This window comes from Zymoseptoria tritici, chromosome 1 (assembly GCF_000219625.1).
Source record: "Zymoseptoria tritici IPO323 chromosome 1, whole genome shotgun sequence".
Taxonomy (NCBI): Eukaryota; Fungi; Ascomycota; class Dothideomycetes; order Mycosphaerellales; family Mycosphaerellaceae; genus Zymoseptoria; species Zymoseptoria tritici.
This window is the reverse complement of record NC_018218.1, coordinates 5,220,316-5,238,525: the sequence shown is the minus strand read 5'-3', so window position 1 is coordinate 5,238,525 and position 18,210 is coordinate 5,220,316. Positions and strand designations below refer to the sequence as shown.

Here is an 18,210-nt window from a genome sequence, read left to right as displayed (position 1 = left end):
CTCCCTCGTCGTCGCCGCCTCAACAACCGACCGTCCGTCTCACAATGTCTCGCACGCCAGAACAACCACGGTTGACGCCGCAGTTCTGCTTCAATCAGACTGCATTACGAGGTAAGTCCATCATCAGCACGGACAACTCACTCACGCTCACGCTTATACCGAAGTGCTCCTCCAGACTTCCTCCGCACTTCCCGAGCCAGCGTAGACGACACCATCTCACAGAACCTGAACGCTCTAAACACACCCGGCGCACGACCTTTCGATCCGTCGTCGACCACTGAACGACAGCCTCGACCAATTGGCCGACGACCACTGCCATCCACATCATGCGATCAATTCAAAGAGAAAGTTCTGTTCCCGTCCTGGCAAAGCAGAAGTGATGTCTTGAACTACTGCGCCGGCGTCGCCACTTCACCGGACCCAGAAGATCCGGACCATGTACTGCGAGAGACGGAGGATGCGCTTGCGCGAGAGAGACTGGTCGATGAAAGATTAGATCCATACAGTGGGAGGTACTTTGCGAGGAGTCTGAGGACGGAAGCACTCGCGACTTTGATCAGGAATGAGCGGATGGTGGAGAGTATCATCCGCGACAGGACTTGGAGAATCGTGGGTGAGCGGTGTGAGAATGGAGGAGTTGATCAGGCGGAAAAGGCAGTCGACGAGTGGAGAAGACGGAGAGCTGGCGAGTAGACATGGATGAGAACGCCAGAGGAATACAGGAATACAGGATAAATCTCTTCTTTGGCATCGTTGAGGAATGTGGTCACGGAGATTCGATTCGCTGCTGGACGAGCCGTGCGAGGTCTTCGCCGAATAAACCAAGCAATTGCATTTGCACAACGGCGTGCGAGGTCATTCGTCACAGCGAATCTGCTGATTGGCTTTTCGGTCTCCTCGTGGAAATCACTACGATAAGCGGAATGGTCGGCAGTCGTCGGATGGGATTGCATGTCGCCATCTGGCGACGGTCAGGCCCCACGAGGCCGTTTGGTGAGTTTGGTGAGTTTGTCGGTTGGCTGTCCACTCTTGTCCCGTGAAGAGCTACGTTGTAACTAACCGGAGAGCTGATTGTCTTGAGGGACCGACTGATGCTTCTGGCTGAAGTATATACAGACAACAGACACGGTGTCTCTGGAGTTGTCCTTCAAGCGTCGCCGCAGCCACATTGCTGCATCTTGTCGCTTCCTTGTCACCAACGCAATGCAGATGAAGCAAAGTCGGACTTCCTCGCCTTTGCCTGGAGACCAGTCAGCCAGCTCCACGTATCGCGAGATGCACAGAATCATACTCAAAGCATACAGATATAGACGCCGAACATGTCCATCGTGTCCCTACCCCTGGGATTGACCTTCCTGAGTTGCTGTGCCTCACAGTATCGAGCACCAACGCAAGAGACATCGATCCTTCGAGGCACTGCCTCCAAGTCACCGCAATGCGGACATCAACGACATGCTCGCGACGAAGTTAGCCTCATATCCGGTCATTCGTGATCTTCGTTGAAATCAATCGCTTCGCCATTACCATCTGCGAGGCCTTTCAGTGCCGTCGAGAATCTTCGCCATACCATGAGCGATCCCGGATTGCCGTATCGCGATACGGATTCAGTAGATCCTTGATGCTGGCCGCCAGCTCACGATCGTCACCTTGTGGGGGTATGGGGTCAAGTCAAGGTTTCCTGGAGCTGTTGGCATTGTCTAAAGATAGGTCAGTGAGGCGCCGAATCATGAGCACTCCCACGACGTCTCCTTGAAAACCAACAAGCGAGGGCGAGGCTTTCTGTATCCCACGCTTCAAGGCAGCGTCAATCCAAACCAATGCTGGTGTGCCCAAGAATAACATGAAAGATCCGAGCGGTCTTGGGATACCCCTCATCTCGCTGTTCTTTGTCTCGGACAAGCTCGGAAGCAGCGAAACTCAAGCCCAGCCTCGGTTTTCCACCTGAGCACTGAAGACATTTCCACGAGACAAGACTAGGCGATCCTGATCCACGCAGGAATCGAGTGCTACCACGCTAAGGACGGGAGTCTTCGTCCCAGCGAATCTCGAAACTTGATGCATAGACCTGGGCAGGGCATCAGGAGCATCGCACGAGATTTTCGATCTTCTGCTGTACACAAGCTGTGGGTCCTCTTGAATTCTCCGTCCAGCTAAGGAGCAGGCATTATCGAGGACTTGAGAGGCAAAGTGGGCCGCATACACCTGCAGTCATGTCAATCAAAGATCGTGTAAGGCGATCAAGTTTTCAGTGCTCCAATCTCAACGCAAGCTGACTCCAAGCATACAGAGATTATGATGCTTCAAAATCTCAAGAACCCGCGCGCTTCGAACGTCGTCCTCTTCTCACTTGCCATGACCGCTTTGGCCAAATCTCGGACAGTCGCACTGAATGTGACCTGTCTTCCACAGAAGGGCGATCATTGCGTGTCCTGGGCCGTCCAAGGTTTCTCGAACATGGCTGAAGACAAGATCTTGGCGGTGTCTGACCTGTGCGAATTCGCCTGCGAAGCTACAGGCAAGACCTGTGAAGTATCGGTGAAGGACGAGGACTCACTCCATTACTATTGCGACGCTAGCCATGAGAAGATGGTGAACGGCAAGAAAAGCGAGAAGAAACTAGAGTTGCGATCGGGCGGATCGAGTGGGAAGGTCGTGAAATTTTGACTGCCAGCAAATCCCTCCCTCAACATACCAAACGACATTGCCACCACTCGCATACTGGGCCACATCAAGACAAATCCGAGCTCGTTCACCGAATAATCCCGATAGAAAATTGACGCAAGTTTTGTCGTCGAAGACATCTTCCTCAGACCACTGATATCGATCAGTCCGGATCATCATGCTCGTGCTCGCAGCAAGCGCGCGTATTTTCATTCTTGCCTTCTTCATTATCACTACCCTCGGCAAGCAACAGACCAGGAAGCCGCGCGTCATCTGCGCTCTCAAGAAGGACAACATTTGCGTCAACTGGGCCGTCTACGGAGTTGGAAAAATGAGCCAAAGCGAGCTCACAGCCGTGGAGGATGACTGCCAGCAGAAATGCAAGGACAAGGGCCAGGCCTGTGAAGCCAAGGTGGTCAGTGTAGACACATGGAACTATCGTTGCGTGCCGTTCTGCAAGCGCGAGGAGTGCCGGGAGGCTTTCAGTGGAAAGGTGGAGTTGTGATGTATCGGTCCAGGGCTTCACCGACATTACTGCTGGCTAATGGCTTGAAAGTGGAAGTGAAATTCAAGTTTGAATGCGACGATTGTCGTGATCGACAGTTGTCCAAGGGATAAGGTCGGCGGGCCAACAAGGACATTCCTCCTACCATTAATCGAGGAGATCGAGCTCAAGAACCGCGCCACGACAACGTTTACTCCCCGGACAATGAACAATGTATGTCGTTGGCGCAATGAAATCTTCAGAGAATGTCACGGGGTATCGATCGAAGGACGAGGAGTTGCAGGCGTACTGCAGCGTGAGTAGCCACGACCGTAGACCGGATGCTCGGTCACGTAGAGGGGTTGGAGCGTGAAGGCCGGGTTGAAGGAGATGGTGCCGATCTTCTGTCCAACAGCGGAAGCGACGAGGTTCTTTGACGCGCACTGGGCCACGAAGGTAGCCGCTGGAACGTTGACGGTCTGTGTGCTGGTGCTGGTCGAGGTGATCTCTTGCAGGGTAGTGATGAGCGTCTTAGCGTGGCCGGTGACGGTAGCCAGCTCTGTCACTCTGGCTGGAATGATGGTCAGAGTGGTAGAGGCGGGCACGATCACAGTCGTGAAGACGGTCTTGGCTTGGTTGTGGCCGTGGCGGCGTTGCGGACAGTGGTAGAGATTCGAGAGAAGGCAGTGCTGGCCGTCAGGAGATAGCCACGGGATCTGCGCCTGGCGTACATGGAGAGGAGATTCCTCGTAATGGAGCCGTACTGAACACACCCAAGCAAACAAGCTTTAGCCTTTCAAGTCCCGCCTCCTCAGTGTGACCGAAATAGGAAAGTGCAAAACCTTATGCGTCGGTCATAGGGAGCCGAGGTCATCGGCTTCAGATCATTGCACTTGGCGCGACCCGTGGCGAGGCAACCATTCCCTTCCATCTTCCCACTGCGTCCTCCTCCACTCAGCCGTACTCCTCACAATGGCTCAATCTCGTACCAAGACCGTGCTCGTCACAGGCTGCACACCCGGCGGCATCGGCGCTGCACTTTGCGAAGAGTTCCGGCGTCGAGGTTTCCACGTCCTAGCGACTGTCCGGACACCCTCCAAAGCAGCATCGCTCAGCAGTTCGAAACCGGCAAACGGCAGCTCGGAAGGATGGATAGAAGTGCTGCCACTCGATGTTACCAGCAAGGAGTCGATTGAGAAGTGCAAGGCTCAATTGAAGACCAATGGAATCGATGGACTGGACGTTTTGGTCAACAATGCTGGAGGCATCGCAGGCGGAGGTCCCATCCTCGACATGAACATCGAAGAGTCAAAGAAAATGTTCGACGTCAACGTCTGGGGTTTGTTGGCGGTCACGCAGGCGTTCGCACCTCTCCTGATGGACCGAAAAGGCTGCATCCTCAACATCTGCTCCGTGGCCGGCGCACTGAAGCTGGCGTGGCAAGGCGGTTACAACGCCTCAAAAGCCGCCGCGACCTTCTTGTCCGAGACTTTGAGAATCGAAGTGGAGCCGCTCGGACTGCGTGTCGTCACTGCCATGGTGGGCGAGGTCCAAAGTCAGATCTGGCAGCAGGGAGATTCGTACAAGTTGCCAGAAGGCTCCTACTACAAATCTGTGGAGCGATTCATTGTTGATCAGATGGAGGGCAAAAAGCAGGCCAAGGAAGAGCCGACCGAAACTGTGGCGAAGAGTCTGGTTGATGATGTCCTGAGCGGCATGTCCGGTCAGACGTGGAGAGGAGGGCAGGCGGGTGCTGCGAAGAATGCTCTTCGGTTCGTGCCGAGCAAGCTATTTGTGAGTCGAAACCCATCCCGCTGCGTCAATCCCCGATATCCTGACCCATTCATTCTGTGTTGTAGGAACGTATCTTGCATAAAGACCGTGGTGTCGACAAAATCACAGCTCCAGCATCGAAGTAGGATTGTATGCGAGAGCGACTGCATGATGGTACAAGCGAAAGTTTCTCGTAAGCGACGTAATGGCATAATTCATACAATTCGCCTACATACCAACCGTCTGGCAGCCGATTGGGGAATCCCGATACAATCTTTGGCTTACAATCAGCTACTCAGACACTTCGTTGTCGATTCCGCGTCCCGAGGTGACTGATTGTGTGGATACGTGACGCTCCATGTGCCTTCTTCGTCAGTACCAGCCTGGACCGAGAAGCGCGGAACCTGTCGCATGCAAGAAAGTCGACATTCACTGCGTGGTAGTCATCTGAAGAAGCACCATGCTTCCCTCTTGATCTCCAGTTTCATCTTCGGCCGATGTCTGCACTCCCACAGACGTTCGGGCTGGAAGCGGTCTCAAGACAAACAGGTAGTAGAGCACACCGACTGCAGTGCCCCCAAGGTGCGCTGCATGGCCAATATTCGTTGGGAAGGAAGCTGGCGCACGAAGCACGTTCAAAGCTACCAGCAGACCGTAGATATCCCCAAGGAACGAAGATCCAGCTACAAACCAGTTGGGCATTGTGACAACGCCGGGCAAGAAGGGAATGATATCGACTCGCTTGGTAGGATCGGCGATTGCGGCAACAGCCATGAACGCAGAGACGACACCGCTTGCTCCGATGCCCGTTCTGCGAGTGGCCAGAATGGCAAGTCCGGTCTTGACCAGCCGGAACTGAATCAGCATACTCGCAGTAGCCATGATGCCAGAGGCAAGTGTGACCGCACTGATATGCCATGCGGTCATGCCGGGAATGTCGACGCAAGTCGTGGCAGCGACGTAGAGAGCGCCCATGTTCGACAAGAAATGCTTGAGATCAAAGTGCACAAAGTTCACGGCGATTGTCGTCCAGAATTGATTCAGAGGAGGGAGGCTGTCCACGCTGAAAGAAAGCACTGAGGCCCATTCAGCCCTGTCGCTCGCCTGCAGTAAGTCGCTGGTCACCTTGACAGCAGTGTCCGTCGCTCCAGTAGCTTTGACAACCCATGCCAGACGTCGGCGGAGGAAGGTTTCCGAAGACCAAGCTGCCCACTTGTCGGGTGCTTGAAGCGTGCGAGCGAACTTCAACCCTTGGAGATAGGCAAAGGCTGGGACGTTGGCAAGACCAAGTCCAACAAAGCCGAGAGTTGCGGAGCGACGACGTGGATCTCGCGACTCTTTGGTGATCGGCCCATGTTCGGGGGTTTCGTGTGTCCAAGGGGTCCGTTCATGGTATCGAGAATATCCGGTGAGCCATTTCCTGACCTGGTCCTGTTGGATGCTGCTAAAGGAGTCCATCGCGTGTGCGGTAGATCTTGAAAGTGTCGGGCAAGGTCAGAAGAGCGAAAAGCATCGTGTCGCAGGACCGCGTTTTCTCCGGTAGTTCTTGGTGATTTTCAACGTAGCACAGCAAGCAAGGGTCCTCGCGCAACGATAGGACGATGAGATGGAGACGTGGCGGCTAGTCTTGCTATCTGCGACACGATCCAGCGCCTTGCAGTCTGCTTGTCAACATCGTCTGCGTCTCGATGTTTAAGGAGTACGCGCTCGTTTTGGTGGTGAGCATGTACCTTGACGCCTCGTAGCAGATTCGCAGACAAGAACCGAATGGAAGACGATTGCTGACTAAGCTGTTGGTCTCAGGGATTCCGCGCGGGGTTATGCAGACGTCCCTGTCTTGTCTCACCTCCTTCTTCTTGTAACCAACAATCCCGCTATTGACACAGGTACCCCCTACTGCCTGTTTCCTCGGCGCACAGACGATACTCCGCGAAAAGGTCTCGCCAAAGCATGAAGTAGGACCCGGACCCAGCTGACTTGGGCCAGACGCATCACCTGTACAAAGAACAAGGCGACATGGTCATCGAACGCCCAGCATGCTTGAGTGTACAACAACTATCCTGCATAACGTGTGCAAGGGGGAAGTTGGAATGCCCCGAAGTTGGAATCGCCCAATCGAATTCATGCCTGATTGATGCCTGATTGTATGATTGGGCTCTGCCCCTGCAATTCCAACTTCGGGGCATTCCAACTTCCCCCTTGCACACGTTATAACCGACGTTCCCTTGCCGATACGAGTTCCGAAGCAACTGCCGATGTACACTCGACCATGGCAAAAAGACCTTATCCTTGGTCGACGCAATCCTTCACAGCGTGTGAACGCATCGGAGTAGACACGACCTTGTGTCTCAGGGTGGTATGTCTAGGGGCGGATTGGATGGAAGAATTGTTTTCGCCTGGAGAGACCCCTGGTACGATAAGGCCGTGTCCAATCCGATGCGTTCACACGCTGTAAATTACAGCGAGAGGGGATTTATCACTCATGTTGATGATCCCGAGCAACTGCCGGTCCTCTCAGACACGGCAGACGCCGACGCATGCTTGAGTGTAGCTCGTTTGAATACCCGGTACGCAGGTCAAGTTGATAATCCCGAGCAAATCCCGATCCTCTCAACAAGGGTTACTCCCGTATGAGAACGTGGCTAGATAGCTCGTCGAGCACAAGATAAACGTTGCCTTGCAAGTTCCGGAGCGAATGCCACCGTATGCCCAAATAGGGCAACCAGACGTTGTCTCTAAATCGCGCAACTTGTATTCACCACAATGAGAGGATATATCATTCATCTCCCGCGACGAACTTCAACCTCAATCTCCCCAACATTCCTCCCACTTCCATCGCCTCTCCAACCCATCGTTGTCCAAGTCAATTCAAGCAGCATTCCAAGATGAAGATCACCGCTCTACTTTTCCTCGCGGCAGCGGATGTCGTACTTGGCAATGCAGTCTGGTGTGACGGTGCAACCGCCCCAGAGGCCAACAATATCTGCTGGCAAATCAATGGCAGAGTCGTGAGTGATCCGCTCCACGTCAGGAATAGCCCCGCACTAACGCGTATGCCTAGGCTCCAAAAAGGGACGGTGTTTGCTGCCTCCCGTCAGGCCTTGGCGTTGAAAGTTCCGGTTACGACAGCCGCTGTGGCGATATTCGTGGCTCGATCGCGAGCCCCGTCGGCCGGGGCGAGGACGACGGATGCTAAGGTAGGCCGGCCCGGGGTCACCACAGCAATCTCAATCTGACGTCTTGGTGTTGTTCAGCCGGAGGTTCGAAGGAAGCCCAACGCGAGTACGTTCGGATTGGAGGAGTCTATGGGTGCTAGGATGAAGGAATGGCTGAGTTTGTCGCTTGTCACTTTACCGACACACGTTGCCACATCAGAGATTGACCAGTCAATTGGTAATGAACAAAAGATATCGATCGCAGTCTTCTGTCCTCTGTCCTCTCCTTGAACCTACCGCACTCACGAGTGCTCTGTGCTCCCTTCAAGTCTATGCACCTATCAGCCACTGCACATATCGACCGTCAAATCCACTTACCCGAATGGCAAACCACTCCAACGCTCCACTCTCATCGGTGGGCACAACGCCACAGTCAAAGAAGTCCTTCGCAGCTGTGCATCAAGCAATCATCTGAAGCGCACCGTGGCCAGATGGCTCATTGTAGTCGGAGGTGCTGTCAGCGCCACCGGATTTGCCGCAGAGTCTAACGGTAAGATGGGAGGCGACGTCAGAAAGCTTCATACCTGTCTGCGATGCAGAACGCTGACAACTCGGTATGATTTGAGAGTCTCGCGCCAGCGTACAAGTCTTTCGCGTGGCACTCGCGCGGCGTGGAGCTCAGAAGCCTCGCCCGTCTCGTGACAATTGGTGATGCACTTTTTCTGTGTCTCTCAAGCTGCATGATGAAGTTGTGCGCTGCGATTGTGTGAATATTGCCCGTCGTTGCCGTTGTCGCTGACTAACGCCGCGACACGGAATCGACGAGCCTGCCGAGCTTGCCGAGGTATCAAGTCAACAGAGTATCGTATCAAACCGTCACTCTGTATCCATCGCAAGAGATCTCCAGACCACGCGACTTCGTCCTCCACAGCCTAAATATGTCGTCCAGCGAAATCAATGTCATCGCAGTAATGCGGCCCAAGAAGGGCAACACCCAGAAAGTAAGCTCACGGCTCAAGCTCCAATCCTTGTCAATGCTGAGTGAGAACAAAGGTCGTGGAACTCCTCAAGGAGGCCGCAGCACACGTCGAAAAGGACGAGAAAGACACGACCCGCTATGAGATCTATTCGTCCTTGCGTACAGCCAAAGACGGCACCGATCAGATCTTTATGGTGGAGAGGTAATTTTGGGCTCCTGGAGCTCGAGGACAACATCGCTGACTCGGTCTCAGGTACAAGAATAAGCAGGCCTTGAAGGAACATGGCGAGAGTGCTGCTTTCAAAAGATTCCAGAAGGGTGTCGCTGATCAGGAACTCATGCTTGGGCCTCCGACGATTCATGTTCTTTCTCAGCGTGGAGGGTTCAACGCTAAGCTATGAGCTCGCCACATGCTCGATCTTCAATGTATACAGAGCCATGAATGTAGCTCACGTTTCCAGGCCGTCATACTGCGTTCGAACGAACCACGAATTGACGTCAAGAGAAGTCTCGAAAAGGTCCAGACAGGTCCCGGAGATTTCCCGACAGTGTATACTTACCAGCAAGCAGCTCAAGCGAGAGCCTACAATCCGCCACCAGCCAAAGACATCTGCCCCGATGTACGAACAATTGTCGAGAGGAAATTCAAGGAGCGTTTGTCTTCTTTCAATGTCGGAAGCCGAGCGTTGGAGGGAACCAATGTGATCGGGTAAAACTCCGGTCGTCATGCTAATCATTCTGGACAGTCTCGTCTTATCCGGCACGGCTGGGAACATGACTACAGGAGGAGACCTGAAGAGCGAAGTCGACCTTATCTTACGACCAGGATTGCATCGTATGTGGACGAGCAAACGATTTTTGTAGTCTCAGGCGCTCAGACTACCTCGCTTAACGGGCCTATTAGCTGCAAGCAGCTGGCCCTGACCTACTAAACAACCTCCTACTATCTATTTGTCTATACCTCCTTAGTAGCGACCTCTAATAGAGCTCGCGTACCTCGTATCTTAACGACGCGTTTATATAGTAGGACGCGAGCTCTATTAGAGGTCGTAGTTAGCGACTAATACTAATAAAACTATATCTACTAGAACCGTACGTACTCCCTTTATAAAGTTATAGTCCCCGATTCTCTAATAGCTCCCCCGAAGGCCTACCGTAGATAACTAAAGGTCGCTAATCCCCGATCTTACGCTAGCGATATCTCGAGTAGCTTTAGTACTAGTAGCACCGGATAAGATAAGAATAGTATAGGGACGTCGGTCGTCGAGGAAAATCGATCGTAAGAGTAGTCTCCTAGTATAGATATCGAGCGTATAGCTACCCTACTCGACTAGTTCGATAGGTACCTAGGCGACGACGATAGTAGTAATAGCAGGCTTTCGGACATACCTAGTAACTTCGACGATATAGGAGGGCTTTAGGGTAGTCTATAAGTATCCGTTAAGGCGTCCGAGGAAGATTTATCTATATAGAAGGTCCTAGGTAGAGGGGATATAAGGATCTATTTCGCTAGGCGACGTAAATAGGTAGCTAAGATAACCGCCGCTCTATTACGTACGCTAGTAGAGGTTAACAACGTAGGTATAGAGAAGGTCGTACTTTAGGCGCTATATAATATATAGCGGCAAAACACTAACCCGGAAGCCGTACGTTCTACCTAGCTCGGTCCGGTAGGCGCTAACGGTAAGCTATCCCTCGAGATACCTAAAGATATAGTATCGGCGGGGAACATCTTATGTTCCTGTCGCGCCTTGTGCGAGTAGTAGTAGTGCGCAACGAGTGTGTATATACCGGATATACGTAGAAGTAGAGGCTGCAAAGGTTGTCTGACTAAGGAAGAAGAAGGATAAGGAAAGGACGCCGCTATCTATATTGTCGGTTCCCGGGATATAGCCGTAGGTGCATGTTTCCCTACTACAATAGTTAGTAGTCTATTTATACTATCGCGCCGGCGGGCGTTTCTTTAGGTACGTAATATAATTAACTAGGCGATCGACGAGCCTATCCCCGTCGATAGCGGGCTACCTATAACTACCGCTTAGTAGATACATTTAGTTTAGTAGGCGGTGCGACTCCTCCTTCCCTACTACGCTCGCCCGCCGTAGGTCCGGGTACTCTACTAGCTACTATTTAATAACCGAGATCTTATCTAGATCGCTACTACGTCCGTAGGTAAGAGCCTCGTCTTCTAGGTATAGCCTATTATCCGTAATAAGATGTCGATCCTAATCTTACCCTTAAACTAGATTAGTAGTGTAAAAGGTGCAGTTAAGAATAGAGTAGCAGTATGAATCACTTTAGAACAGACTCGATTCGATACTCTCTCGGAAGGAGGAGATTCTACGTATCCTTATACTACAGGCGCAATCTGGCTTAAACGAGCTTAAAAGGCCCTAGTAGGGGTGCATATGCCGCTAAGGCAGGGGATTAGATGCCGATTGTCGGTATTCGGCGGAGGCAGATATAACATAGCCCCCCTCCTTGCGCAGAGCGTCGCGCTCTAAACAGTTTTACCTCGAGTGAATTCTTTTTAGTGTTTGCTAAGTTTAATAGCCTAAGGCCTTAATTAGGGTCTACTGCGGCTTTAAAACCTAGGCTCGGATCCCTCGAGTTCTTCTCTTCTTTAACAACCTTGTGCAGACTTAGTAAGTATAACTTAATCCTATCCGATGGCTAAACAGGTCTAAAAGTGCCCCCCTAAGGGGCATTTGTAGCCTGTATAGTGCTAACATAGCGTTTAGTTCCCCTCTAGCCCTATTTTCTACCGGACGACCTCGAATTTTATCGAAAAACCGCTATTCTTACCAAACGACCCTATCCGCAACCGAACGAGCCTATTATAACGTAACCCGCCTCTATCGCGACCTAACGCAAGCAATTCGCTGCTAATAGTATCTTTAAGGGCAATCCGTGCGTTAACTGCCTTAACAAGCCCTTAAACAAGGCCGATTTGGCCTAGTTCTGCCTCTTTGCGCGCGAATCGCCGGACAAGTAGGTAGCTAATAATAAGGACGAATATTACCTAAAGTGTTACAATTGCTCTAACCGCGATTGTTTCTAGGTATATACACATAGGGTTAAAAGGGGGCTTTCGGGGGCTAATATAGTTAAAAGATGCCGGAACTAGTTAAAGGCGACATTACGAGGGCTAATAAGCTCCGCAAGGCCGCTATTGCCGCCGATAGTACCGGAGCGATAGCTGCGGCGGCTTGTTCGGCCTATAAGGCGGTCTACGTGCGCATTAAGGGGTATGTGTAGTTAGTTCGGGTCTGTTTGGCTCCGTTAACCCCCTTTTAGGCGCTTTAACTCCTTCACCGGTGTTAACGGCCTCTATCTGCACTAAGGCAAGGCCGAATTCGACCAGACGGGACCGCTTGTGCTTAGAAAGCGCGAGAAGTTGCTCGCTAAGGAGGCTGTAAAGCGAAAGAGGGAGCTTATAAGTATTTAGGTCCCTTCTTGCCTAAAAGTGCCCTACTAACCCTAACAGGGTAAAGACGTGCCTAACACCCCCTGCAAGCGACTTATTCTGGCCTAAGGATCTACCGAGGACCGCCTAAGGCGTCGCGTTCGGGCCCTTTCGGCCGCTCTAGACACCGTCTACACCTATGCGGGCGCTAAGAAGGGCTCGAAGGCCTCCGTTATAGAGGGAGTACTCCGTCCGACCGAGTACGACCTCTCTAGGGACCTTAAGCCTAAGGAATAAGCATGTAAGCGCTTTTTCGTGTTTCTTTTGTCTCTTTTAGCCTCTTTTAGGCTTGTTTCAGGACTAATAGGCGCGGTAACGCCCGGGTTGTTTCTTTTTGCTGCGACTTAGCGACTTATAGATTAGATAGAATCAAAATAACTTTACTGTGCTCGATTGTCTCTCGTTGTGTAATAATGTCGTCCTTAGGGGCCCGTTTGGCCCCTAATTTCCCCCCCTAGGATTTCATTAGATTAAAATTCTTCTAAGGTAGAGAAAATTTTTAGGTAACTAGGAACCGGACTAAGGAGTTAGTATAGTGTTAACTAGTGTCTTTTGGGCCTTAATAGTGACTAATAACGCGTTTGTATATCTATCGTGCTAGTCTACCGCCCTTAGTACCTCCCGTGCTTCTATTAAATGCTCTTATCGTAGTAGGGCTAATGTAAGTCGCAGGTTCCTAAGTGTTTTTAGACGCGGGCTAGCCCTTCTACGCGATCCTGTACATCTATCTGCTGTGTTGTTTCTTACGCTTTAGGATCTTGTCTACTACGTAAACGTCGGGTTCCTCTAATCGGATCTCCTTTAGGCTATTCTAGGCCCGTTCGGTGATTTTAGCAGGTTTTTCCTCCTCTAGTAGGGAGATGTAGAACGTCGGATAGATGTTTATCGTTTCCGGCAGTTCTAGCGTATACGCGACGTCGTTCACGACTCGCTTAATCCTATATAGGCTAACATACTTGTAATCGAGCTTTTCCGACGGCCGGATAGACTTTAAATACCGAGTAGAGAGGTACACACGGTTGCTAACCTTATATATTTTCGCAGTTTTGCGAGCATTGTAGTATCGTGCGTGTCTCTCCTATAACGCAGCTAGTCTTTTATATAGCGTTTTCTACAGGCCGATTACTCTGTGCGCTATTTCCGCCGTACTAGGAGCTTTGCCCTCTAATTAGGGCAGGTTAGGCTATCTAGCGGCAATTAGATCGTAAACGTTATATGCTTAGAATAGTATTACCCCTATTATCGCATAAACGCTATCGTTATAAGAGAATTCGGCTACTAACAGCATTTGTGCCTAGTCGTCCTGTTCGTAGTTGCAGTACACTCGTAGGTATTGCTCTAGCGTTTAGTTCTAACGTTCCGTCTAACTGTCCGTTTAGGGGTAATATGTAGTACTTAGGCCCCTTCGGACCCTAAGGTAGTAGCAAAGCGTGCTCTAGAACTTAGATATAAGGATCGGTCCTCTATCGGACGTAATTAACTTAGGAGTTCCGTAAAGGCGGAAGATTTCTCTTAGGAAGACCTCCGCGAGGGTTTCGGCGTTAATGTCCTTCCGTATAGGAATGTAGTAGGCCATTTTGGACTACCTATCTATAACGACGAGGATTAAGTCGTATATGTGCCCTATAAACGTACTTAGGGGCAGATCGGTAATAAAATCCAATATTAGGTCCTCCTAGGGCCTATTTGGTAGAGCTTCCGTATAGAGTTCTCTATATAGGCTATGTCGCCGTAGCTTCGCCTTGTCGCATGTCTAGCAGCTGTTTACGTAGTCCTTAACGTATTTTCTTATGTCTGGCTAGTAGAACGACCGTTGTAACAGCTCTAGGGTCCGTTTAAAACTAAAGTAGCCGGCTAGGGGATCGTTATAGCACTAGCGGAGAGCTGCTAGGCGTACTAGGCCTGCAGGCACGTACAGTTTCCGTTCGTAGAAGAGGAATTCGCCTTATATAGCCTACCTTTAGGTCTATTCCGGCGGATCCGGGTTATTTATAGCTAGTTCGACTGTCGATGCTATAGGGTCATATTTTAGGCTTTCGCGTATTATATTAATTAGCGGGAAGTCTGATAATTCTTCTATTAGAGTGCTCGCTATTATATACGTTTTACTACAGTAGGTCCTAGCGAGCTGCAGATAGTAGGTTATAACTACTATTATAGACTGAACGGGGCTAGATTCGGCTGTTATTCCCTTAGACAGACCTAGTTAGTGCCGAAGGGTGTCTAATGCAGGAGCACTGTCGCTTTCGTTAATCCACCGTCCCGAGTAGTCCCTATCTTCTAAGTCTAGGCGTCTGCTTACTCCGTCCGCGGCGGTATTAAGCGACCCCGGGTTGTACGTTATACGGAAGTCGACGTTTAACAGCTGCTCTGCCCATCTTGCCTATCTTCGGCCTAGTTACTTAGTTGTTATAAACCATTTTAGGTTATAATAGTCTGTTAAGACCTTAATTTGGTGCGAAGCGCCCTTAACGTAGTATCTCTAGTACTTAAAGGCCTCGACTATAGCGAGAAGCTCTTAATCGTGTGTATTATAGTTCCTTTCGGCTGCGTTTATCTTACTAGAGAAGAAGGCTACTAGGTGCTAGTGCATTTTGCCCTCCGTTTTATGCGGTTAAAATAGTACTACCCCGACGGCGAACCTAGAGGCATCTATTACGACGCGGATAGGTAGTTTTAGGTCGAAATGCCGTAAGATAGGCGCTTTAATAAACCTGGTCTTTAACTGCTAGAATGCTTGTACTACGTTAGGTAGGAGCTCGAGGGGAACTAATTCCTCCTTTCTCTGTCGGTGTCCTCCTTTAGCACTATTTAGGCCTCTTTCTGTTAAGCGGTTTAGTAGGCCAGCTATACGGGAGAATCCCTTAATAAACTAGTAGTAGTAGTTCGCAAATCCGATAAAGATGCGAATGTCCCTAACTAAGGCCGGAAGGGGCTAGTTAGTAATAGCTTGGATCCTTTCTGCCTCTATTTCGACCCCTTTTAGGGTTACTACGAACCTAAGGTAGCCGACTTGCTGCTTAAAGAACTCGTACTTTAATAGTTTGGTAAAGAGTCGGTATCTTCTAAGTCTCTCGAGGACTATCCTAACGTATTTCTTATAGCTTTCGGCGTCTTGTAAGTATATTAAGATATCGTCGAGGTATACTATAACATAGTAGTCTAGTAGGCCCCGGAGGGCGTAGTTTATGTATCCTTAGAACACTACTAAGGCGTTAGTTAGCCTAAACAGGACTATAGTATACTTAAAGTAGCTATACCTCGTCCGAAAGGCAGTTTTCTACTAGTTACTCTCCTTAATTCGGATGCGATAGTACGCGTCTCGTATATCTAGCTTTGTAAAGAACTTTGCTAGCGCCAACTAGTCTAGAGATTCCTAGACGAGGGGCAGGGCGTGTCTATTCTTAATAGTAACGGCATTAAGAGCCCTATAGTCGACGCATAGATATAGGCTACCGTCCTTTTTCTTTATAAAGAGGATGCCTACCCCCGCTAGGGAGGTCGAGGGGCGGATCTACCCCTTCTCTAGGCTGTCGGCGAGGTAGTTGCACAGAGTCTCTAGTTCTGTTATAGAGAGGTTGTATAATAGGCTGTACAGGGCCTCCTTGCCTTCTTCGAGGTCGATACTAAGCTTATTCGGCCTCGTCTTAGGGAGAAGGGACTCGTTTCCTTCTACGAAAACGTCCGCGAAATCCGAGAATTCGATTAGAAGTTCCGGTTCTTTTAGCGCGTCGTCTGTGTGTTAAGCGGTAAGGGCCTAAACGCGCCCTAAAGGGATACTAGAGGCGTCCTTCTAGAACTCTTTAGGTAAGACGAGCCTAACTGGCCTCTATTGTCTGCCTTTCGTCCCCTTCTAGGTAACGCTTTTGCGGATAAAGTTCACCCTCGGGTTCTATCGTTCTAGCTAGGGTATGCTAAGGACTAGTTAGAACCTGTGGATTCTTCCGACTACGAAGGTTTCTATATATCCTCTTATGTGTCCTTAAGTGTCCGTTACTTTAAACGGGACGCGGCATTCTCCCTAAACAGCTATCCTCTAGCCGTTTAGTACTACGTATTAGGCCGTTTGCCCTAACTCGGGGCTTAGGCCTAGCTCTTTAGCTGCTATGTTGTCTATAAAGTTGCTTTGCGCTCCGTAATTAAGTAGTGCTCGGAGTGTCTTAGTCCTATTAGGACCCTATATCTCCACTTTAAGGCGTATTAGCCCTTCCCCTGTAGTTCGGGGGATTCCTCCTAGCTCGGCAGCCTTTCTTTAGGCCTCTAAGTACTAGACTTAACCCGTAGCGATTAGAGGAGATCTACTACGGGCTCTCCCTTTTCCCGACTAGTCCTTGTTAGGGCATTCCTAGCGCCGGTAGCCCTCTTTGCTACATATCTAGTAGGCGGTAGCTAACTTCTCCTTATTAGCCGCCTTTAGGGGGGTTTTGGCCCTTCTTAGCCTACTCGGGGGCTTGTTATTTTTGTTTGGGCGCCTTCTGTTAGTCTCGTCGACGGAAGTCTTCGCTAAGCGCTTTTTGTTAAATTCCTATATCTGTTAGTACGATATGTTAGCTTGTTCCTCCGCATCTACGAGGGTCGTAAGGGTAACTTAGCCCTGTTCGAGCCTGTTTCTAACCGCCGGGGTAAGAGCTCTCTTAAATTTATAGATTATCCTAGGAATGTCGGTATAACTAATCTTATCCTACTATTCTTTTAGGTAGTTTATTAGCCCGGTTAGGGTCCTGTCGCCCTGTTTAGCCTCTTTAATGTTGTCTATAGCTCTTTAGGTGCGTTCGTCTTTTGTACCTATAGAATTTAGTATTACGAGCTGTATGTCGCTTTATATTAGCCGAATAGGTGCCTTGTCGAGAAGGTAGCGCTTCTAGTGCTGCTTTTAGGGTCTCGCTATCTATTCTTTAGCGAATTCTATCTTTTCTTCGTCGGTGGCTATACTAGCCCGGTTAATTGCTCGGTTAATGTCTTCCTGCTACTATTCCTAGTCGGCGCGGTTCTTTCCCTCGAAGATGTAGGGATTCCGGGCTTTTAGGAGCGCGTTCTTAGGGATAGATGGCCGAACTAGGGCATCGGGTAGGACAGTAGGGATAGATCCGTTCTGTACCTAGGCGATGCGGTCCCTTATAGCCTTATTGCGTGCCTAGAGAAGGCTAAGCTAGAGGAGGCGCTCCTGTCTGGCGGTAGCGGCCTCTTCCTTGCGGATTTGTTTATTAATGTCGTCTTCTTCTCCCTTAGGTAGGGTGTCTTCTTCCTATAGAGGGTTCTCCGGTTCTTCTTCGCCCTCGTTAGCAGCATCCTAGTGCCTAATAGGTTCTTCCGGGTTTTTAGGCCCGCCTTCGGTGTCTTCGTCGTCGCTAACGGCAGTCTAGGTAGGGGTTTCTATAGTCTCCGGGTCGTTAGCGGGTTCGTTCGTACGGCGACGGGTGCTCTTGCTCCCTAATAGGCCGGGACGAGACGAAGCTATCTCGGAAGTAATTCGTCGTGCTATAGGGTAGATCGAATCGTATGTAAAAGGTGCAGTTAAGAATAGAGTAGTAGTATAAATTACTTTAGAACAGACTCGATTCGATACTCTCTCGGAAGGAGGAGATTCTACGTATCCTTATACTACAGGCGCAATCTGGCTTAAACGAGCTTAAAAGGCCCTAGTAGGGGTGCATATGCCGCTAAGGCAGGGGATTAGATGCCGATTGTCGGT

The 18,210-nt window shown here is 50.3% G+C and overlaps 5 protein-coding genes across 5 annotated transcripts; 4 read left to right on the top strand and 1 right to left on the bottom strand.

Moving 5' to 3' along the window:
- Window positions 1-34: 34 nt before the first annotated feature.
- On the top strand, window positions 35-790 carry MYCGRDRAFT_102877 (uncharacterized protein; the record flags this gene model as incomplete). Its single annotated transcript, XM_003856928.1, has 2 exons — window positions 35-111; window positions 176-790. The coding sequence occupies 2 exons, from the start codon at window positions 45-47 to the stop codon at window positions 691-693; spliced, it is 585 nt and encodes a 194-aa protein (XP_003856976.1).
- A 2,049-nt stretch (window positions 791-2,839) lies between these two features.
- On the top strand, window positions 2,840-3,166 carry MYCGRDRAFT_90092 (uncharacterized protein; the record flags this gene model as incomplete). Its single annotated transcript, XM_003856929.1, has 1 exon — window positions 2,840-3,166. One exon carries the CDS (start codon window positions 2,840-2,842, stop codon window positions 3,164-3,166), a length of 327 nt encoding a protein of 108 aa, XP_003856977.1.
- Window positions 3,167-4,117: 951 nt separating this feature from the next.
- On the top strand, window positions 4,118-5,369 carry MYCGRDRAFT_32734 (uncharacterized protein; the record flags this gene model as incomplete). Its single annotated transcript, XM_003856930.1, has 2 exons — window positions 4,118-4,939; window positions 5,301-5,369. The coding sequence occupies 2 exons, from the start codon at window positions 4,118-4,120 to the stop codon at window positions 5,367-5,369; spliced, it is 891 nt and encodes a 296-aa protein (XP_003856978.1).
- A 184-nt stretch (window positions 5,370-5,553) lies between these two features.
- On the bottom strand, window positions 5,554-6,376 carry MYCGRDRAFT_90090 (uncharacterized protein; the record flags this gene model as incomplete). The annotated part of the gene is made up of 2 exons (XM_003856660.1): window positions 5,554-5,559; window positions 5,627-6,376. The coding sequence occupies 2 exons, from the start codon at window positions 6,374-6,376 to the stop codon at window positions 5,554-5,556; spliced, it is 756 nt and encodes a 251-aa protein (XP_003856708.1).
- A 1,427-nt stretch (window positions 6,377-7,803) lies between these two features.
- On the top strand, window positions 7,804-9,258 carry MYCGRDRAFT_90089 (uncharacterized protein; the record flags this gene model as incomplete). The annotated part of the gene is made up of 5 exons (XM_003856931.1): window positions 7,804-7,926; window positions 8,017-8,115; window positions 8,419-8,623; window positions 9,043-9,074; window positions 9,127-9,258. 5 exons carry the CDS (start codon window positions 7,804-7,806, stop codon window positions 9,256-9,258), a joined length of 591 nt encoding a protein of 196 aa, XP_003856979.1.
- Between the last annotated feature and the right edge of the window lie 8,952 nt (window positions 9,259-18,210).